Raw genomic sequence first — 23,722 nt, forward strand, 5'->3', positions numbered from 1 at the left:
CAAGGCCACCAAGGCCGCTCTTGGGAGAGCGTCAGGGTGGTGACTTCCTTTAACTTGGTCACGTATTTTTCCAGGAGCAAAATGTCTCCTCCGCAGGATTCCCTAGGCCCCGCAGCTCTCCTGCCGCTGTTGGGATATTTAAGACTGGCCACTTCCCCTGAGAAGCATCTTTTGGATGGAACACAAATACGCCAGAGCAAGTGTTTTTAGTCAAACCAATTGCTCCTTTGGCCCCCCTCACCTCACTTCCAAGCCTACTCGTCTGGTTCTTTGGAAAGAATTCTGAGTTTTTATCCAATTTAGATGTTTCTCTTTAGCACTATGGCAGTCCTCACTTGCTGAAGGCCACAGAGCCTGCAGGGCTGCATCTGCATTTAGGACTCTGCCTGCTGGGAGGGGAGTGAAGCTCTGAAGGAGAAAGGTTTGGGCTAGGGGAAGAGGACCCTAGGTCTGCAGATGGAACCCAAAGCAGTAATACTTCTGACTCTGGCTTCTACAAAACAAGTATGAAAGGGGACTAATGCCTCAAGCACCGTACCATGGGGCAAAAACAAGCTGTTGTTTCCTTAGGGCAAAATGCCGTGATGGCTACTGCTGGCTTTACAGTTTGGGGTGCCACCGTATTTCCCTGAAAAATGTGGGTCTCAGTCCAACAGGCTCTGTCTAATTATCATTCCCCCAAACCGGGATTCATTATAAGCCCCCGTTGGCAAAATGCTACAGGTTTGTCCGGTGAAAGGCCACCACCTCAAAATCCAGGTCGCGATTCGCATTCCTCTCAGGCTTGGCCCATCCGGGAGCCAGATCCACAATTTATTCTCTAGAATCACAGGACAGCCCTGGCACACTGAGGCAGGCACAGAGCCAGACTGCACACAGGCACTTTTGAGGTCCACCAATTAACACCCTTTGCTAGATCCTGCCTTAACACAAGTTAGTTCTAAAGCTTCTCGCTAATGAGAAAGGATCCATTAGCATTCCCAGCAGCCCCGACTGTAAATTCACCACCACCACAGCTGCAGCATCTCTGGGTTGTAGAATGTGGCTTAGGATCCAGCAGAGAGGCTGTGCAGGCTTCCGAAGGCCTGGAAGCAGGCCCTCCCGGCACTGTCCTTGCCCAAGAGTGTGGACCTTTGGCTGCAGCCTCTACACCTCAGTTTCTTCGTCTGTAAGGGGCAGGCTGATAATACTGTCACCCCAAGACTGCAACTGAATACAAGCATCCCTTGGAGATATTGAGGGTTCCGTTCCAGGCTACCGCAATAAAGCAACTAATGCAATAAGCAAGTCCCACAAATATTTTTTGCTTCTCAGTGCATATCAAAGTTATGTTTATACTATACTGTAGTCTGTTAAGTGTGCAATAACATTATGTCTAAAAAAAAGTATACATACCTTAATTTAAAAATACTTTATTGCTAAAAAATGCTAACCATCATCTGAGCCTTCAGCGAGTCGGAATCATTTTGCAAGAGTAACATCAAAGATCACTGATCACATAACAGACAGAACAATAAAGAAAAAGTTTGAAATATTGAGAGAATTACCCAAATGTGACACAGAGACACAAAGTGAGCAAATGCTGTTGGGAAAATGGCATAGATAAACTTACTGGATACAGGGTTGCCACAGACCTTCAATTTAAAAAAAAAAAGCAATATCTACGAAGCACAATAAAAGGAGGTGTGCCTGCACAATCTGGGAGGGGCACTGGGCCATGGGAACTCCCCAGCCTTCTGGCCAGGGAACTGGCTGTCATTTTGGGAGGAGATCCAATTCCTACGGCGTAAGCAAATCATTTGGGAAAGGGACGAAAAGGGCTTCCTTCTCAGAGGAGAAATGTGTGAGGCTGAATTTGGACATCACAAAAGTAGAGATTTGGCTTTTCCAGTTTAGACTATGAAGAGAAATCCAGCCACAAACAGAGCAATATGAGGTTGTGTTGACCTTGAGGAATCTGTCTATACCGGCCAAACCAACCAGCTTATTGACAACTCCCCAAATCTTTGCAAAAATGAGAAATTCTTGAAATGTTGGGTTTTGGAACTCAGCACTCTATTTGCCATAGAAACTCACTTAACTCAAAGTGTAGTTGACTTCAGACTGACAGGTCTCATTATAGAGTCTCACCACTTATGCGTTTTCCCCTGGGTGCAGCCTGGGCAGAGGGGCAGAGACCTTTTCATGCTACTCTTCCCTTTCGGCCAGTCCTGGCTGTGGAGGCCCCACCACTGAACCATCGCCCCCCATCTCTCCCTCTCCATTTTCGGGAGGTGGGGTTGTGTGATGGAGGGGCAGGGAGCTTCTGAAAGGCGAGGTCTACATAAGGTTGAAGCACTCCCAGGGGCAGGGGTGGGGAAGGATTCTGGCTTCCCCTGCCTCTGGGTATGAACAGGGTGTTCTCAAATCCAGGGCCTGAGTCATCAGTCAATAAATCCATATTTAGGACTAGTGCATGCTAGTCCCTGGGGTATAAAGAAATCAATAAGACAACTCCTATCTTTGAACTGCTAGTAGAAACAGATATTAGAGGAAGGTGAGGGGTAAAACAGAGGTGAGGAGTGAACAACTAACTACCTGGGGAGGGCTTTACCGAAAGGGTGGTGTATCTTGCGAGGTGTCTTCAAGGATTCATTTTCAGTAAGAATGATAGTAATAATGAATCATGTTTCAATGTGCTCTTACATTATGTCAGGTGCTGGCTAAGTGCTTTACATTTCTAGACACTTTAAGCTAAGGTAGGTTCTATTACTATCCCCATTTTGCAGATGAGGAAACTGAGGCTGAGTGAGATTAAGTACTCACCCAATTACCAGCTAATAAACTGCAGAGCCAAGCACACCGAACCCACCCCTGACGTGCTGTATGTGCCTTTCATTCCAATGGTGCAAGTCCACACTGGGCTTAAAGTCAAGACAGATAACTTAACCATCACTTTCAATAAGGCATAATACAGACGCTGACGGGGAGGCACAGAACACGGGTGCCAGGGGCCTCCAGCCCAGCCTGGGGTGCAGCATGGGAAGGGAAGTTTTCCCAGTTGGCAATGTGCCAGGGGAAGGTGGTGGGCAAGGGAGGAGGAGGAGGGCAGGGCTTCCAGGTAGAAGGAACACTGAAGAAACCATGTACCAAGGTGTGGCTTGCCTGAGGAGCTGGAAAAGCTTGAGGATGGCTATAGGAGAAAGAGGTGAGGCTGCAGAAGGAGAAAGCAGGAGCCTGGGAAAGGCCAGCACATGCTCTGCTAGGGTGTGCATTTTTAGCACTTGGGAGCCCCACCCAAAGCCTCACAAAGGAGAGGGGTTTATTCTTTTGGGAGACCATCATGGGGGATTTAACAATAATACAAATGCCCAGGCCCCACTCGGAGCAGCTGAATCTGAATCTCGGGAGGTAGAGCCTTGGGTATCAGCATTTTTAGTCAGCCCTCCCGGGTGACTAATGTGTAGGGACTTGCATGTTCTAAGTTCCATCACGCTCCATCAACCGTGGGTGCACATAAGACCCAGGATGAGGCAATCAGTTTATCCTCTTGGACTTAAAGTCCAGGCAAGACAGAGAACCTAATAATTGGTTTCATTAAAGCAGTGACTGGCACATGACCCAAGCTGACCAATCAGACTCTGTCCTGAGACTGTTGCCATGAGGGAGCTTCCAGTTCTGATCTCTGATTCCTCCACAGGATGGGTCTGGGGATAGTAATTTGATGGCAAGGTGAGTATTGATGAGTGTTGCGGGTTGAAGCTGTGTTTGCAGAGTTGGCATACTGTTTATACTAAAACTGCATTGTGTCTGGTGAGCTTTTCAGGGACTGATGGCGATTTTCAGGGCTAACCATCCTCATCCAACTCTTCAGCACATGATTCTCCCTGAAGCTCCTTCTTAGCTCCTCGGAGCTACATGAGGACCTGCTCCAGCTATGGGAGCCAACAAAGTCCTTGTTTTGCTGAAACTGGTTTGATTTTGGTTCCTCTCACGTCTATGCACAGATTCTTGACCAATCAGGAGAAAGCTAAGGTCCAACACTGGTCCCACGAAGTATTTTAGCCATCCTCAGAAGTGCAGGGATGTGTTGTTGATGGCTCTTAATCCATCATCCATTTACTGGCAAAATTTCTTGAGCCTACTCCCATCCCCTCCACTCCCCACCTTTGAAAAAATTTTGCCCTATACTACATTTTGAGGAACTCAGTTGCTTCACTTTACAACTCAGAGTGGGACCCAATCCTTCTCTGTAATTTGTCCCTCAAAATCCTCTTTCAAACCTCAAGGGCTACACTGGGTCTGTCCATCTCAGATTTGATGAACCAGAGCTGCTCAATCTCTGCATAACCTTTAAGGTTTTATAGACTTTGATCATATCACCTTTCTGGCTTCATCTTTCCACACTGTTGTCCTTAAAGAACAAAGCAGCCCAGCTTCTCAGGAAAGCCTTCTGACTGGGTGATTACTCACCTTTCTATGGTTTTGAGATATTTTTCTCCAGGAGAAGATCATAAAACTGCCAGGTTTGGGTAGAGCCCAGGGAGAAGACTATTTTTGGCTTAGTTTCCAATACCATTTCTGAACGCTTGGTCCTGCACAGTCTTTGGCAAACAAACATTTTGCAAAGACCCCCAAGATCCCTTGGGGGCTATAAACAGACTGGACACAGTCCGTTATTTTTGTAATTTGGATTGTTTTCCTAAATGTATTAACTGAGGCTTGCCCCTGCAAAAGCTTAATATGCATCTTCTTGCAAACTCATAAACTGGTCCTGCAGTTAATCACCATTTGTTTGCCATCTCTCTGGATAGCCTGGAACCATTTCATCTGAAGGCCTGGAACCAGTCATTCCTCCAGATGATCTATGGACATTTAAACAAAGTCTCGGAGCACCAGTGATCCTTGGGGATCCCCACTGTTTATAATTCTTCATCTAGAAAAGTACCTGTTTATCCTCTTTTTGTTTCCTGTCTCTAAGGATAATTCCGATCCATGGAGATTTCCCCTTATGTTCTGGAGGAATTTACTCTTGGAAATGACCTTTGGGGTGGAACTTTGTCAGAAGGAATTTTGAACGTTTAAACATAATTCAGCCCTGGGTTTCTCCAGACCTGTTTCTACCTCCTCAAGGAATGCTAATAGATTGGTCCAGTTTCATGTTCTCTTTTCAGAAAGCGTGTTGTGCTTTGGCCAGTTAATTAGGACTTTACAAAATGCTTGCTGATACTACTTTTTTAGTATCTATTCCACCAAAGTGGTTATTAAAAGTGACCCTTCCTGGATAGGTGGGCTTCCTTTGTGGGCAGGGGGCCCAGCATGTACGCCCTTGGGTGCAGGCCAGGTGTGGAAGGAAAGTTGCATATTTTGGCCACCGGGATATGACTGCCATTTTTAATTGCCATTGCTCCCTTCTCGGCAGACGTTCCTGAAGTAGAGGGCCACAGGCTGTCCTTGACCTATTTGTTTCCATGACAATTTAGGAATCTCCCTGCTTCTCTTCTTCCAAAGCATTTTTGGGTCTCACTGTCCTTACTCTGGCATCAAGGAACCTCTTTACTGTTGATTTCGGAAAACCTTCCAATGTGTTCCCACTTTGGCTTATCTTGGTTTTGTTTGTTTGTTTGTTTGCTGTAGGTTTACTTTCTCTGTGTGTGCACATTACTTCCTTGGCTTATGAGCTCTGTCCCTCACCCTGAGGGGTGCTTATTCTTAGTAATTAAAACATACAGATTTTATTCCAATATTTTAATGGTTTTTTGAAACACACATTTCCCTGACATTCCAACAGCTCTCTTCAGAAACTGAAGAAATATGTCACTTTCTCTTTGAACTCTCTCAATGGATTTAAAACACATTAGCAGATTTTATTTGCTCTTGGACATGTCTTTTAATGTCTGTGATCAGGTTACTAAGATCCGCCCCCCCGCCCCGCCCCACTTGCACACGCAAGGCAGATTCTTTTAATTTATTTGTTTTTCCGTTTCATTCATTCAACAAGCATTCACTGAGTATTAGGCCCTGAGTGGGTTTTAGGGGTTTTCAGATGAGCAGCAGACAGTTCGCCCCCCACCCCGGGAAGCCCACGGGGGCAGGCAGATGTGGAGACAAATTATTCTAGTTCTGAGGACTCTGAGAGGGGTGATTGTGTGGTGTCTCAGGAGCCCCACATTTATTCCCCATCCCTGTTGCCGCAAATTAACTCGGGACTTTACCAGGCTGAAGAATCTTTTAGAATGGGAGGTCTTTGTCAGTAGCTTCTTTAACGAACTGGACCACTGACTGCAAAGCAAGACTTCATTAGTACCAGATCTGGTGACAACTGCGTCACCATTGGCCTCATACTGTCTGGAACACATCTGTCAAAATTCCACCTTGTGGACAAACCACATCAGACTGCCCAGTGGGTCAGCATCCCTGCTCAGGAGTCCACTTTGGAGGACCAGGTTGGCTTGGGACATCAGCATGGAGTGTCCACCTCAGAACCTTCCAGAAGCACACCCCTGCTTGGTAGGCATGGGCATATTCATGGTGCTGGAAAGATATAAAAGGGATTTTTTAAAAAAAGAAAATGCTAGGAGAACAAATTTTCTGGACTTTCTGTTCCCTTCAATCTAACATCAAATTTATTTCAAGAAATTGAAACAGTAATATACACACATGTTCAAAAATCAATTTCCTGTTAAATGAAATCAGGTCACTATCCCTGGAGGCCATAACTATCAACAGTTTCATGTGCATCTTTCTAGATATTTCTATATGCACATAAGCACACATAAAAATCAATCAATCAATCAATCAACGTATTTATCTATCTAGCTAGCTATCATTTTACCAAAAAGTATTAGCAAGCCCTCAACTGCTCCCTCTCCAGTGGGTATTTCCTTTTTTATTCTGGCTCTCAGTGAAATAGCCCTATGAGTCCCTCCATTATGTCAGGAGCTGAGGAGTCCAAGAAGAACTGAGTTCCCCAGCCAAAGGGGATGTACGTATGTAGACAGAGACTTAAATATAAAACAGTCCATGTGAAAAAAGAAGCAGACTCAAAGATACAGAGAACTAGGGGTCACCAGTGAGGAGAGGGAAAGGGGGAGAGGAAATATAAGGGTAGGGGATTAAGAAGTGCAAACTATTAAGTATAAAATAAACTACAAGGATATACTGTACAACGTGGGGGATATAGCCAATATTTTGTAATAACTATAAATGGAGTATAACTTGTAAAAATTATGAATCCCTATATTGTACACCTGTAACATACAATATCATACATCAGCTATACTTCACTTAAAAAATAATAAATAAAAATAAATAAATAAAATAAAATAGTCCATGTGAGGAATGCGAAATGCCTTTAAAAACTACATCCTCTTCTCTTCCTGGACTTCAATTCCCATTCAAAAACACGTCTTCTCTCTTCTCTCATCCAGAAGTCAGGCAACCCACATTTACCCCAACTTACACTGCAGAAGGCAAGTAACCTGCCTGAGGTCACCCAGCTGGCTTGGTGGCAGAGTGGGGTTTGGGCAGGTCTGGGTGACTCCCAGCTGTCACACCACCTCTGATGAGCTCACGAACTCCTTCCCAGGCATGGAGATGTTTGGTCTTCTCTCTGCCTCCATTGACACTCGTCCATCTCTGTACTCATCCTCTTACTCAGAACAGAAGGAAGGACTCCCTTTGAGGTCCCCCAGCCTCAGCCCAGGCTGGGTTGGAGCCCTCCTGATGACATGCTAACAGTTTCTGAGGTCACATTTCCATAATTTAAGCCCCTCCTTCCGTCTTTCGCACCTCTCCTTCTTGACCTCTGAGATTCTCAGTAAGCTCCTGGAGCAGTCTCATTTATTCTTTTGATACCTCTCCCCTTTCTTGCTAACTGGGATTATAAGCTAGTACAGAGCTGGAATTCATTTATGAAAGTCTTCCTCACTTTCCTCCTGAGCTCTTGTCTGCGACTCCAGTGCACACCCTACTAGCTGGTCTACAGTTGCAAATTCTTCTGCCTACAAAGCCCAGTACGAAAGTGATAGTATTTGTGAATTGCTTCATTGTCGGTGTTGAGATTGAGAGTTTTTAGACACTGCAGTGGATGTGGGGAAAGAGAGAGACCTGGGATTTGGAGCAGTTCTACCTCTAGCTGTGTGGTCCCTGTCCTTTCCTACCTCTGGACCCGCAGCTTCTCAATCTGCAGAATCGTGGCCTGGCTGCCCACTACATCCCACCGCCCCCCGGGGAGGCGGTCTCCCAGCTTCACGGTCTGGTATCTCTAGGAATTCAGTGAACTAGTGTTGGCTTTGTGACTAACTGGCCTTGCCCATACCTGACTCTGAGGAGCCAGCCTGGGGCCTCATCTGGAACATTTCTGGGTTCTCCCAAGCGAAATGTTGCTGAGCAAGTAGGAAATGTTATTTGAAAAGTGACACTTGTATGTTTCAGTGTCAGCATGAAATTCTTCAGCAGTCATACCCAGCATTACTACTGTATACCTGAAACCACATCTTGTAAACATTTAGTAACCTCTTGTTTTTGTTTTTTTTTTTTTTTAATAAATATATTTATTTATTTTTGGCTGTGTTGGGTCTTCGTTGCTGTGCGAGGGCTTTCTCTAGTTGTGGCAATCGGGGGCCACTCTTCATCGCGGTGCGCGGGCCTCTCACTATCGCGGACTCTCTTGTTGCGGAGCACAGGCTCCAGACGCGCAGGCTCAGTAATTGTGGCTCACGGGCCCAGCTGCTCCGCGGCATGTGGGATCCTCCCAGACCAGGGCTCGAACCCGTGTCCCCTGCATTGGCAGGCGGATTCTCAACCACTGCGCCACCAGGGAAGCCCCTAACCTCTTGTTTTAAAGCAACTTCCGGGTACCCATGCCGAGATGCACCAGGTTCCTGTAAAGGAGGACAGACCACCCAGTGTCTACTTCTCCCCATTCCGTAAGTTCTTGGGAGAAGAACCAGCTTGGACCCATTTATCCACCAAATGGCAACTATTTGAATTGATCAGCGAGTCTGCGTCTCTCTCCCAACCAGCAGAAGGCCGCAGTATTTGGATTAATGAACAAGTTGGTGCCGAGCACAAATACCACAGACATTTAGCAATAGGAACAGAGAACCAAGTTATTCATCAAATTCAAAATTGTTTAGAATGGCTAATGCAAAGCTGAAATAAAGAAGATCCCCGGCTGATGGGCGGTGGGGAAGGGTGCCAATCGAGAAAGAACAAATGTGTTGCTTATGTGACATTTTCCTCTACCACCATGGTATTCTTTTTCTCGATTTGTTGGAGGCTGAGGGAATGTCTTCACTTTTACATTACAGAGGCAATATGGCGTGCTGGCCAAGAACATGCAGTCTGAACAGACTGTCTAAACCTCAGTTATCTCATCTGAAAAATGGGGATATACTCTGGCTCCCTCAGAGGATTATTGTGAGGATTAAATGAGTTAACACAATAATAGAAAACTTAGAGCAGATGCCTGGCATAGAGTTAAGTGTTGATAAGTAGTTGCCAATGTTAGTTTTTTTTTTTTTTTTTTTTAATAAATTTATTTATTTATTTATTTATTTATTTATTTTGGGCTGTGTTGGGTCTTCGTTTCTGTGCGAGGGCTTTCTCCAAGTGTGGCGAGCGGGGGCCACTCTTCATCGCGGTGCGCGGGCCTCTCACTATCGCGGCCTCTCTTGTTGTGGAGCACAGGCTCCAGACGCGCAGGCTCAGCAGTTGTGGCTCACGGGCCTAGTTGCTCCGTGGCATGTGGGATCTTCCCAGACCAGGGCTCGAACCCATGTCCCCTGCATTGGCAGGCAGATTCTCAACCACTGCGCCACCAGGGAAGCCCCAATGTTAGTTTTATATCATGGATAAGAACCATTGTTTTGATTGTAACAAAGTATCTACTACATACCTGATTCTGCTAGAGCCTTTGTATGTGTGTGGACTGTGGGGAAATCTGCAGAGTTCCCCAAGGACTTTTATTTTATTTTTTAAATTTAAAAAAATTTAAAAATTATTAATACAATTTTTAAAGGTTACACTCCATTTACAATTATTACAAAATATTGGCTATATTCCCCATGTTGTACAATACATCCTGGTAGCCTATCTTATACCTGATAGTTTGTATCTCCCACTCCACCAGCTCTGTATTGCCACCCCCTCCCCACTGGTAACCACAGGTTTTTTCTCTATACCTGTGAGTCTGCTTATTTTTATTTTGTTATATTCACTAATTTGTTGTATTTTTAAAAATTCCACATATAAGTGATATCATACAGTATTTGTCTTTCTCTGTCTGACTTATTTCACTTAGCACAATGCCCTCCAAGTCCATCCATGTTGCTGTAAATGACAAAATTCCATTCTTTGTTTATGGCTGACTAATATTCCATTGTGTGTATGTATATGTGAGTGTGTGTGTGTGTGTGTATATCTATCTATATATCTATCTATATATATATGACATGTCTTCTCTATGCATTCATCTGTTGATGGACACTTAGGTTGCTTCCACATCTTGGCAATTTTCAGTAGTGCTGCTATGAATACTGGGGTGCACGTATCTTTTCGAATTAGTGCCCAAGGACTTTTAGATAACCTTGACTTCTGGGTGGGTTCTAACTGCATGATCAGTTATACTCAAGTTTTGTTGATCAACCACTATAAGACAAAGTCTCCCACGTAACTGTAGGGTGGTCTCAACTATGGGATGGGCACAGCTGTCTCCGTTTCAAAATGAGGAGACTGAGACTCAGGGAGATTATGTGACTTGTCCAAGGTCACCAAGAATATAAATGGCAGGGCGAGGCTCAAAACCAGGCCTTATGATGCCAAGTCCAATGTATTTCCCACCAAATCACAGCTACTTCTCATCTTCACCGGGGTTTACTTTTTCCTGTTATGCTCTATATATATAATGATGGGTCATTCATTAGAGATGTGAGCATGTTTAGAGATACACTGTTTTCCATAAACAAACAAAAATATTAAAATGTTTTAAGGAAAGAAAAATTTTCCTGCACCATCTCCCCTACCCCCCTAAAAACTTATGAAGTTGAAATACTTATAGAATTCTTCTTCTTTCTTTTGGATGTTAAATGGTATCTTTAGGTCAAGGTTTCATAGAGTGCTTACCTGACTTAATAGCCTCTGAGTGACGGGTAAATATTACACAACAAGATGTTCAGGTAAATCTATCTACAGTATCCATTCATTGCAGTCTGTTCAGACCTCAGGCTCTTCAGAGCATGTCTTAAATTCAAAGCCAGATGGGCTTCCGTCCCTAGAGATTGGTCATTGACCCAGAAAGGGAGGACTTGGGTGCCATCTTGGTTTGGGTGCCGTTTTGGCTTGGGTTTGCTTTGCCCTCACTGACTCTTGGCCCAGGTGTGTGTATGTGGGGAGGTGTACGCTCCCTAGCAATGAGCCCCTGAAGTCAGTAGACTCTGCCAGTAGCATCCATTTGCTCGTGAAGAAATCAGATGCTTGGAGTTTAGGGATCTCCTTTCTCAAAATGCTCTTAGCAGAGAAAAATAAAAGCAATGTAAAACCCTCACAGCACTGAAGAGGGTGGCATCTAGCTTTTCCTTACCATATGATCTTGAGATACCCAAGGATACAAAACCAAGCATGCCTCAGGATAGTAAGGGAAGCACTTTGAAATCAGTATTCTGAAATTTGAATTTCAAACTATTTTAGCTGCACTGACTGATGTAAAACAACACAAATTAAACTCCCAGGAATCCCTTGTTCTGGGGCAGAATGACCTACCAACCTTAAGAGTGAGGGGTTATTAGCAGGTCTGGACCTGTGAGGGGAAGCCCTCATGAACCTTGTCACGTCTACAGGTGAGCCTGCACTCAAAGCTCTCTCTCTCCATATTTTTTATTTTGGCCACACCACACAGCTTGCGGGATCTCAGTTCCCCAACCAGGGACTGAACCCAGACCATGGCAGTGAAAGCCCCGAATCCTAACCACAAGACCACCAGGGAACACCCGTAAGCTCTACATTTCTTTTTGCTTGCATAAGTGGAAGCCCATCTGAGAAAGCGCAATTGTATTAAAAATCTATTTATTATTTATATTCTACCTCTTTCCATAAAGGATATTAAATTAAATGTAAATAAAAGTTATATACCAAAACTTCCAAACAAACATTAATTCTTATTCTTTCCAATTAATTCTTATCCTTTTCAAGGTACCAATTGTTTTGAAGAAAGCTGGTAGTTTTTATGATTCTGTGAATGAAATATGCATTTCCACGTGCTCTTCTGTTATGAATCTGTCACATTCACACTTGTCAAGTGGAGTACAAGGTGCTGGATGGTGAGCAGACCACGAGAGAAACTGAAATAGGGAAGTTCATTACTCACAGGTCCTGGAGGAAGTACCTGGTGCACTTCTAGGGGCAACATGGGGAAGTCAAGGCCCAGTGCAAACAGAAAACAGGACCTGGGGCACATGTCTTGATTAGGGTCTGTGGGTAGAGTGCTTTGGGGTTCCTGAGCTAAGGCCAGATAGGTCAATTCAAACCAAAAGAGTGAGCTTTCGGTGAGCCTGATGGGGGTCTTAGCTGAGGGGTGCACAAGGGGCAGGCCCTGGGGAGGAGGGGAGACTGTGGATCTCCAGGGCTGGCTGCTATCTAGCGCATGCACTTGCATGAGGGGGCTGGTGTCAATTCAAGGTCCCCACAGGCCACTTGGCCAAACAAAATGGGTGCAGAGGCAGCAATACCACGGGGTAGCTTAGCTGCACTCTCAGCAGTCCAAGGGACTTGTTCTTGTAAGAGTCATCTATTCTATTTTATTCTATTCTATTCTGGGGCTGAAAATGCACACTGGCAGCAAATTTCCACGTCACTGCGATGGCCCAGCAGATGTTTCCTGAGCTAGCCTCTTTGACAGCCAGGTAAATGCATCCCTGCAAGGGGTAACCAGGAAGGTCTGGTAGTCTCACAAGTGGATCGGACTTTGATGAAGAGGATAAAACTGTGAAAGCACCTTAAACAACTAGATATCATGGATTTTAAATAGCGAACCTGGAGGAAAGTACACACTGTGGTCCAGATCAATTGGGAAATGTATTAAAAAGTCTGTCAGGAGAGTGAATTCTCAGGTGGAGTGTCCGCGTTGTGACCGACAAGGCTTATACCATGATAGATGTTTAGGAAGCCGTCGTGGGTCAGTCTTTGTATGTTCCTATGTTTCCACCTGGCCTCGTTTAAAGAAGTCATCAAGGAGAAAACTCCTAAAGAGGATGAAAAATTGTTTGCATCCACCTTCAAGAAGAATAAGTGTGCTAAGAAGAAGTAATGGGAGATTTCTCAAAAAACTAAGAATACAACTACCATATGACCCAGCAATTCCACTCCTGGGCATATACTTGAAAAAAAACAAAAACACTATTCTAAAAGATACATGCATCCCCATGTTCATAGCAGCATTATTTACAATTTACAAATGCCATGATATGGAAGCAACCATAGACGTGATATATATACACACTGGAATACTACTCAGCCATAAAAAAGAATGGAATTTTGCCATTTGCAGCAACATGGATGGACTTGGAGGGCATTGTGCTAAGTGAAATAAGTCAGACAGCAAAGAACAAATACTGTATGTTATCACCTATATGTGGAATCTAAAAAACACAACAAACTAGTGAATATAACAAAAAAGAAGTAGACTCCCCCATATAGAGAACAAACTAGTGGTTACCAGAGGGGAGAGAGAAGTGGGGAGGGGCAATACAGGCGTAGGGGATTAAAACATGTCAACTATTATGTATAAAATAAGCTACAAGGATATATTGTGCAACATGGGGAATATAGCCAATATTTTATAGTAACTATAAATGGAGTAAAACCTTTAAAAATTGTGAATCACTATATTGTACACCTGTAACTTATATAATGTGGTATATCAACTACACTTCAATAAAAAAGAGAATAAGTAATGGTACCGAGCCTCTTGCTGAGGACTGAGGGAGAATATCTCTGTCCACAAGGGCAGATGTAGAGTGGGTATCATCAGGACAGATTGTTGTTGTCAGCCAGGGCAAGCTGCTGCAGAGACCTTGAGCTCTGAGCGTCTACCAAAGACAAAAAAATAAAACAGAAGTGGAAACCACATCGGATGGTAACTACTAAATGATACCCTAGTGAGATATCAATCAACAAGCTTTAGGGCACTGGTACTCATATCCACTCATCTCTGTTATGCCCTGTGGAGGACACAGAATCTGTAAGAATTGGTCTTGTTTTACCAGATTGTTGACAGAATCTTTTGTTTTCAAGTTTCTGCCAGATTTTCAGACTCTGGCAAATCCAGGGTCCTGATTCCTGAAAGTTCTCCATCTTGGAATGTTGCTTTAAACAAACAGTTGAAAAATGAGAAGTAAACTCAACCGGCAATTTTGTCATTATTTTCCACAAAAACAGTGCCTGCTACACTTTAATTTTTTACAGTAGTAATCTGGATATAATCATTTTATAAGGTACAGAATGCGCATTTATGTTTGTCAAGTAGCAGTGACTTTAAATCTTTCAAATGGGGCTATAAAAGATACTTGCATTTAGCATTTTTTCCAATTTCTGCCCAAATCTCAAAATTTCTTCTTCCTCTTGCCCATAGATTATGAAGTTTCACACCTCAGTGGGTATTCTCGCCTCCTGACCCAGAGGCTCTAGTGTGATACAGCATTTTCTACTCATAGGTCAGACCTGGCTAAGAAACTGGCATCGTTTTAAAAGATGTTCATTTGTCACCAAGGAAACTGACTTCTGCCTGACCTTGTCTGCACACTTGGGCGAGACAGTTCTTCATTTTTTCCATTGCCCTGTTCATTGCTCTTCAGAGCTCTGTTGCTAAGGGAAGGGAAGCTGAAATTGTGGTGTCATTCAGTCAAAATAAGAAAAAGAGAAGCCTGTCATCTGAATGGGGCTGGATACCACAGGTGAGAAAGCCTGGGTTTCCTTCAAGTTAAGTCTGTGTTATGTTCGTTGAATGAATAAACAATGAATGTTGTTTGAAAAGCAAAGCCATTCTCCAGAGAGCCACAGGAACACTGCAGACACGTAAACGTGGTTTGAACTTACACTTGGGAGGTTATAAGTCAAGTTCTAGAACAGTGATCTTTAAGTAGGAGTGCCTTCTTTTTTTTTTTTTTAAAGGAATTCCTTTATTTTTATTATTTATTTATTTATTTATTTATTTATTTATTTTTGGCTGTGTTGGGTCTTCGTTTCTGTGCAAGGGCTTTCTCTAGTTGTGGCAAGCGGGGGCCACTCTTCATTGCGGTGTGCGGGCCTCTCACTATCGCGGCCTCTCTTGTTGCGGACCACCAGCTCCAGACGCGCAGGCTCAGTAGCTGTGGCTCACGGGCCTAGCTGCTCCGCGGCATGTGGGATCCTCCCAGACCAGGGCTCGAACCCGTGTCCCTTGCATTGGCAGGCAGATTCTCAACCACTGCGCCACCAGGGAAGCCCAGGAGTGCCTTCTTATTTCACAGAAATAACAGATTCCAATAAGCCTGAACTTTATGATCAGTTTCATTTGGGTATATCCTGTCTCTTTTTCTGGATGGCAGGCTTCTGGAGAGATAGGTGAACATATCTCCTAAGGCATGCCCTATCTGGGGACCATACTTGGTAAAACCAAGTGCTTGAGTTTAATTCATTTGGTAGCAAGGCTGTAAGGAAAAAAGCACTTTAAAACTCACAGAACCTTGGCTATTCCTCTTCACCTCTCTGGGCATCAGCTTCCTCTTCTGAGAAGTGGAAATGCCAGCACCTCTTCCTGTCTGCTTCCGAGAAGCAGCGAGCATCACAGTGAGAGTGACTTGAAAAACTCCCTGTCCCAATGTTAGGAATGCTCAGTACCTATTCATTTTATTTTGCGTCTCCTCATCTAAGAATTCCTGTATTGGGCTCCCACAGGGCGGTTGAAGAGATAAGTCAAGGGTCATATTAACCAGGAGCTTTTCATCCTCCATTCTGTATTATTACACCCACTGGGGAGGGAGCGAGTCACACCTTGGAGAGGCTTGTAAGGAAAGAAAGCAGACAGAGGTTTCTTAGCAAAGGTCAGAGAAGGCCACTTTGAATAAGATGCCAGGTTACTGCAAGACCCTCTTTGTCATAAATCTAGTTATTAAATAAACCCCTGCAAACGGCGAGGCAGTTTGAGATAGCGTGGGGAGTAAGCAGATAAGCCACCCACCACTCCATATGTCTATTCAGAGCATAAGCACCTGTCACCTGGGAGGGAAATGATGGGAGCAGGGCTATTGAAAAAAAGGAGGCTGGGACCTCCCTCACCACCACCACAGCTCAGAGGATCTTAAGGGGGCAAGGGTCCTCCCCACAAGGAGAACACCACACTGCTGTACAAGGAAGCAGACTACACTTCAGAACAGGGAGGGTCCAGCTCAGTGTTAATATCATCTGGCCTGGAAGGTGGCAGCAAAAACCAGGCACCAAGGACTGGGAGCCCCACCCACAGTCTTTGTCCGCTCCGCTTGCTGTCCAGCAAAGTCTGCCCCAGTTGCTAACTGGAGGTCATGTACCTCTCGTAAAGGAGGCCTGCTTGTCACTCACTGTGGCAGTGGAACAGCAGGAAGCCTCTTCTTTGCGTAAAAAAATGCCATTTTGGTATATTATACCTTTCCTGTACAGATCTGCACCAGACTCTCCCAATTCTCTCCTTCAGCTGCCCTTTAGAGCACAGCCAATCTCTTTTCTAGGGGTTATGGCTCAAGGTTCGCCTGAAAAATCACTCATCTGTGATACACGGGAGAAGACCACGGTCCGTGCCTAGGTTTTTCCGATTTCTGGGATAGATGCCCAGAGAACAGGCACAGACTTACAGGCAGGCAACACTTTACGTTATGTTCTTGCTAGAGGACCTTCAAGCCAGAAGGAGAAGGTGACGATCTCCTCGAGGTGACAACCTGCCACTCAGTACGACCTGCAATCCTGGCCCTTGAGCTCGGCGTGCGGAGCTGGGGGCGTCGCTGAGCTCCCGGTCAGCCGGACTGTAAATACACCTAGAAATACTCATCCCAGGACCCGCCTGCTGGTTCCTGCCTCCACGCCTCGCGCCGGAATCTCCTACTTTGAGAACGCCCAACTTCTCGGCCTGAAAGAAACGCGCAGCGTACCATTTCCGCTAGATGGCGCGATTTCCCCTAATCCGATCGCAAGACATCCGATTTATAAAATAAATACAATCCAACGCCTTCCGAAACCACACCACATAATAGCAGCTCGCAGGCTCCCATTAAAAAAATCAATTTGGGGGAACTGATTCTACCTCCGAGCAAATCTTATGCAATTACATTAAGAGGGTGCAATCAAGAATTGCATCCGAACGTCCCCCACATCGGCCCTCCCCCTAAATACACCTGTTCCCCTGCCCCACTCGTTCCCTGGGATGAGCCACGGCTCGGGCCACGCGCGCAGCCGTCGCTGTGCCCCGCCCGTCGGGCCCACCTGCCCACTTAGGAACGTCAAGGCCACTCGGGGATCCTACCCCTTAAACACTCATCCCAAGTCCCTCACCTTCCCGAGCACCTGCCCTCCCAGGCAAAGGACCGCTCGGACCCGAGCTCAGACGGTGCGCCGCGTCGACGCCCCTCGGGGCAGGCGCTCCAGCCGCGGCTCTGCAGCTGGCTAGGCAGCCGGGCGCGGAGCAGGAGGAGGGGGCCGGGCGACTCGTGCCAGTGGGGGTTCACGGCTGGACAGCCGGGTGGCCCGCTCAGTCCCAGGCTCCGCGGGCCGATTGCAACGGCCGCGCGGGAGAAAGGGAGCTCCCAGCACGCGCACAGTGGTACAGACGTTCGCCGGGTCTGCCCAACCACGCGCGCTGCCGGCTGCCCGGGGAGAGCATTTTAGGAAAAAAGAGCAAATACCAAACCACAAAAACTTTACTGCTGCCAAGAGCTAAAGGGATCGAGGCGCAGCAAAGCTCCAAATCTGGGCAAGATGGGAGCAAGATGAGACGCAGGGTTGGGGAGGACCACAGCGGTGTCGTGCCCCGAGCAAGTGGCGGCGGCGCCTCTTGTCAAAAGCCGGGTCCGTCCCGCTCCCGGCCCGCGCTTACCTTGGCGGCTGCATGAGCCCCTGCAGCCCGCGGGGGGTGGCGCTGGCGGGGCTGCGGGCGAAGAGGGGGTGCCGGGACGCCGCTCGTCGGCCCCGGGGCAAGGTGGGAGGGGTTCGGCAGGCGATGGTCCCCGCCGCCCGGGCCGGCTCAGCAGCGGCCCGCGGCGCGCCGCCTGCTCCCGGGCTGCATGCCTGCGAGCGCCTGGAGGAGCCGGCCCGTGAGCGAACGGCTAGTGCTTCCCCAGCCTGGCGGCTCGGGCGGCGCAGCCCGCGCTCGGGAGACAACTGCAGAGTCGGGCTGTTCGGGCTAGCCCCCTCCCTCGCCCGGCCCCAGCCGGCAGCCGCGGAGCGCGGCGTCGAGAGGTTCGTTTGCGCGCGGAGGGGAAGGGGCGGGCCGGCCGCCCGGGGCGCAGGCTGGGGGCGAGGCGGGCGGGGCCGGCGGGGAGGGGGCGGGATAGGAGGTGGGGGTGCGGGCTCGGATTGCCCCGCCCGCCGCGGCAGCACCTTCACGCATCAGCACCAGTAGAGGGGTGAGGCGGTGGGGTTCGCACGCTGCAAAGTCGAGACTTCCCTAAAAGCCCGGGTTAGGGGGCCGCGGGCGGCAAGTGCGGCGACCCGCGAGGCGCCTCCAACTTTCCTAATCTCCCGCTGAGATGTCCTGGAGAGTACGTTTCCATCATCAGTTCCATGATGGTCCAAGGGTGGGCGGGCGCGGGGTGTTACTCTGAGGTTTCTGGAATAGACAGTCACATCCACGAGAAACGCTGCTGCTCTCTACAACGATGCACCTTTTTTTGTACTGAGATGTTTGTTTAAGAAACTTCTTTTAAAATATTAACACAAATGTATTAAATGTGTAATACACGAATACGTTCTTGTGTACAATTTTACAAAGCTCAGGCATATCTAGAGTAAAAAGAAGACCATATCACATCCCCTCCCCATGACTGCGGCTCCCCAGAAGTAACCTCGGGTCAGGGTGTGCTCCGCTGCGGGTCTTTCCGGTCCTTGCTCTGCGATTTTACATGCACACGCACGGATTGCGAGTGGATTTTCACGGGCTTTTCAAAAGAATGTTTCACCATGCAGCGCATGCACACACTGGGGAGAACACGGCCACTTCGGCCGCGGTAAATTCCCCAGAGGCTTCCGGAGTCCAGGGAAAGATCCTTGCAGTGAAACAGCAAAGAGCCACCCAATCGCCCTGTGCAAATCTGAAACTCTAGCTGGGGCGTGAAGTCAGCCTGAACACACAGCTCACGCCTAAATTAGCATTGCACGGTTAGAGAAATTTGCTAGTGCATTTCAAGCAGGGTTATGGCCTTCGCGTTCTTACAGAAATCAAGCTGTCTTGGATTTTGATACGATGAGAACTCTCTGGATTTGCAAAATAAAAAGGTATCATCTACATTAAAACACGATCGTTATTTATGCTTGTGGTCTTGAGGGGTGTGGTTTGAACTCAATATTCTGTGTTTTATTGGCATTGAGGTAATCTATAGCTGGGATATAAATAAAATCCAGGTGATTTAGCAGGAAGAGATTGGGTATTGGGATCATTGGTTTCTATAATTAGCTCTGACCTTGGGCAAGAGTTTTAGCTCTGTTGGGCCTCAGTTTCCTCATCTATAAATAGAGGAGTTGTACTGGATGTTGGGGGTGGAGAGAGAGATAGAGAGAGAGAGAGAGAGAGATCCAGCCCTAATAGTTGGTGAACAACAGATTTCTTCCTTTATCCATCTTTCAACTCAGCTCTAACCTCTCCTCCTTAGGGAATGGCTCTCCCAGCACTGCATGGCTTCCTTCCTAACACTGATCTCACTTTGCAGTTATGCCCTGGTTAGCATGACCCTTACCTAGTTGGGCCTCTCCCATCAGACTGTATGTGCCTTGAGGGCAGTAACCAGGACCGCCTGGGGTCATCATTACATCCCTAGCACTTATTTTAGTGCCTGGCATGTAATAGGCACCCTACAAGAATCTCTGAATGACTATCGCCCAGATAGTAGATTTCTTACTGCTCTTCCAAATCCCTTGGCATTTTTAAAAGATCTGTAAGTGGAAAGATTTTAAAATGAAACCTTTGGAAAGTACCCAGCAGGGTTTTTCCATCTTGAGGGGGACAAACAGTCCACTGTCTAGATGAGGATAGATGATCCTTAGCTTAACCACAGGCTGTGGAGACAGCCAGCAGCTATTTACCTTGATGAGCATCAGCTCCCATGGAGAAGACAACGAATATTAATGTTACTCATTAAGTGCTTGATTAAGTTGGAACCAGGCATAGGCAGTTGCAATGCACACACGAGCACTCAGAGTTAAATGAGGCCGTGGGGTGTGTTTAGGTTGCAAATTAACAAATGTACAGGCTCTGAACCAGCAATCTAGAAACATTCCTAATATCAAGCTCCAGGGAATGCTTGCCTTTCTTTACTGCAAAGGGTTTGAATTCCTTAAAAAGTTGCACAGGAAGTGGGCTAACCTGGGTTCAAGAGTTAAAAAAAAAGATTAAGGCCATTATGAAATAAGGGGTGGGGGGGGAGTGAATGTCTAATGCAGCATAAGACTAATATCTCTTAGTCTCTCTCTTGTCCCAGATGCCCCTCCAAGCCCCTTGCAGAAGCCTTTGGTTTCCGCGGAGAGCTTTAGTCTTCCAGGAAGGGTGCTGTGTCAGTGAGGCTGATGGGGCTCCAGCTGGTGGGAGGAGGTGCCACCCCAGGGCAGGGAGCGCCTGTGCTACTGGGGTGTGGAGCAATGTGCTGTCTGTTTCCAACGAGAGATGGCACCTGCTGGCGAGAGGGCACCCTCAGAAAGTGGATTCCTGGTGAAACTGATTAAGGATTTCTTCCCAGCTGGCAAAACAACGTGAAGTGATTGGCATGACTCTCCACTGAGGGCTGGCACCAGGAGCTGTCCCTTTGGATTTGGAATCACCCCATTATGTTTTTCTGGGTAAATTCAGGTTCAAAAGTAAAAGTGCAGCTTAAAGGAGAAGCAGGTCAGGAGCTGTCATAGGAGCCTGTTAAAGAGAGAGGGGCTGACTGTCACATCCTCGGCTTCAGTCAGACGCAGTGAGGCAGTGGGTGCTGAGGACTTAACTTGTTTTGCCTAGACGAGAAGACGTTGTGCTAACTGGATGCGTCCCAGAGGCATCACCTGCTCTAATAAATCCAGTGTGTTTTGTGTCAAGCAACTATTCTATGGCTGGCACTGTGCTTGACCCTGCAGTAGGCATTTGCTTGAGGAACACAGCCTCTGTCTGTAAGGCACTTGCAGTCCAGTGGAAGAAAGAAAAGAAGAGCAAAGAGGTCTCAGTAGTTGGGGTTTGGAGGGTGCCTGAGCAGCTCCATTTTTCATCTCATCAGCCCCTCTCCTCATCTATTGTAATTATAGTGAAACATGGTGCTTGTGAAAATGCAGCCTTTTTTTTTTTTGTCTTGACTTTTCTTTTTAATGTTTGAATTTTATTTATTTTTTTATACAGCAGGTTCTTATTAGTCATCAATTTTATATACATCAGTGTATGCATGTCAATCCCAATCGCCCAATTCATCACACCACTATCACCCCACCCCCGTGGCTTTCCCCCCTTGGTGTCCGTGCGTTTGTTCTCTACATCTGTGTCTCAAATTCTGCCCTGCAAACCGGTTCATCTGTACCATTTTTCTAGGTTCCACATATATGCGTTAATATATGATATTTGTTCTTCTCTTTCTGACTTACTTTACTCTGTATGACAGTCTCTAGATCCATCCACGTCTCAACAAATGACCCAATTTCGTTCCTTTTTATGGCTGAGTAATATTCCATTGTATATATGTACCACATCTTCTTTATCCATCCATCTGTCGATGGGCATTTAGGTTGCTTCCATGACCTGGCTATTGTAAATACTGCTGCAATGAACATTGGGGTGCATGTGTCTTTTTGAATTATGGTTTTCTCTGGGTATATGCCCAGTAGTGGGATTGCTGGATCATATGGTAATTCTGTTTTTAGTTTTTTAAGGAACCTCCGTACTGTTCTCCATAGTGGCTGTACCAATTTACATTCCCACCAACAGTGCAAGAGGGTTCCCTTTTCTCCACACTCTCTCCAGCATTTGGTGTTTGTAGATTTTCTGATGATGCCCATTCTAACAGGTGTGAGATGATACCTCATTGTAGTTTTGATTTGCATTTCTCTAATAATTAGTGATGTTGAGCAGCTTTTCATGTGCTTCTTGGCCATCTGCATGTCTTCTTTGGAGAAATGCCTGTTTAGGTGTTCTGCCCATTTTTGGATTGGGTTGTTTGTATTTTTAATATTGAGCTGCATGAGCTGTTTATATATTTTGGAGATTAATCCTTTGTTGATTCGTTTGCAAATATTTTCTCCCATTCTGAGGGCTGTCTTTTCATCTTATTTGTAGTTTCCTTTGCTTTGCAAAAGCTTTTAAGTTTCATTAGGTCCCATTTGTTTATTTTTGTTTTTATTTCCATTACGCTAGGAAGTGGATCAAAAAACATCTTGCTGTGATTTATGTCAAAGAGTGCTCTTCCTATGTTTTCCTCTAGGAGTTTTACAGTGTCTGGCCGTATATTTAGGTCTCTAATCCATTTTGAGTTTATTTTTGTGTATGGTGTTAGGGAGTGTTCTAATTTCATTCTTTTACATGTAGCTGTCCAGTTTTCCCAGGACCACTTATTGAAGAGACTGTCTTTTCTCCATTGTATATCCTTGCCTCCTTTGTCGTAGATTAGTTGACCATAGGTGCATGGGTTTATCTCTGGGCTTTCTATCTTGTTCCATTGATCTAGGTTTCTGGTTTTGTGCCAGGACCATATTGTCTTGATCACTGTAGCTTTGTAGTATAGTCTGAAGTCAGGGAGTCTGATTCCTCCAGCAACGTTTTTTTCCTTCAAGACTACTTTGGCTATTCGGAGTCTTTTGTGTTTCCATACAAATTGTAAAATTTTTTGTTCTAGTTCAGTAAAAAATGCCATTGGTAATTTGATAGGGATTGCATTGAATCTGTAGATTGCTTTGGGTAGTATAGTCATTTTCACAATGTTGATTCTTCCAATCCAAGAACATGGTATATCTCTCCATCTGTTGGTATCATATCTCTCCATCTGTTGGTATCATCTTTAATTTCTTTCATCAGTGTCTTATAGTTTTCTGCATACAGGTCTTTTGTCTCCCTAGATAGGTTTATTCCTAGGTATTTTATTCTTTTTGTTGCAGTGGTAAATGGGAGTGTTTCCTTAAATTCTCTTTCAGATTTTTCATCATTAATGTATGATGTATAATGCAAGAGATTTCTGTGCATTAATTTTGTATCCTGCAACTTTACCAAATTCATTGATTAGCTCTAGTAGTTTTCTGGTGGCCTCTTTAGGATTCTCTATGTATAGTATCATGTCGTCTGCAAACAGTGACAGTTTTACTTCTTCTTTCCCAATTTGTATTCCTTTTATTTCTTTTTCTTCTCTGATTGCCATGGCTAGGACTTCCAAAACTATGTTGAATAATAGTGGTGAGAGTGGACATCCTTGTCTTGTTCCTGATCTTAGAGGAAATGCTTTCAGTTTTTCACCATTGAGAATGACGTTTGCTGTGTGTTTGTTGTATATGGCCTTTATTATGTTGAGGTAGTTTCCCTCTA

At 45.7% G+C, this 23,722-nt stretch overlaps 1 protein-coding gene across 2 annotated transcripts in view; it reads right to left on the reverse strand.

Annotated features, from left to right (window-relative positions):
• RGMA (repulsive guidance molecule BMP co-receptor a) overlaps window positions 1-18,427 on the reverse strand; it is a 45,141-nt gene extending 26,714 nt beyond the window's left edge. Inside the window, exon 1 of one of the 2 annotated variants that reach the window (XM_059912565.1) lies at window positions 18,077-18,427. In XM_059912565.1, coding sequence (XP_059768548.1) covers window positions 18,077-18,090 — 14 coding nt within the window. In that variant the 5' untranslated portion in view covers window positions 18,091-18,427. Of the gene's footprint in view, window positions 1-17,535; window positions 17,602-18,076 lie in introns of those variants that run through there. The other variant, XM_059912566.1, reaches the window with a different exon arrangement.
• Between the last annotated feature and the right edge of the window lie 5,295 nt (window positions 18,428-23,722).

Source organism: Balaenoptera ricei, chromosome 2, assembly GCF_028023285.1.
Source record: "Balaenoptera ricei isolate mBalRic1 chromosome 2, mBalRic1.hap2, whole genome shotgun sequence".
In the NCBI taxonomy this organism is placed as follows: Eukaryota; Metazoa; Chordata; class Mammalia; order Artiodactyla; family Balaenopteridae; genus Balaenoptera; species Balaenoptera ricei.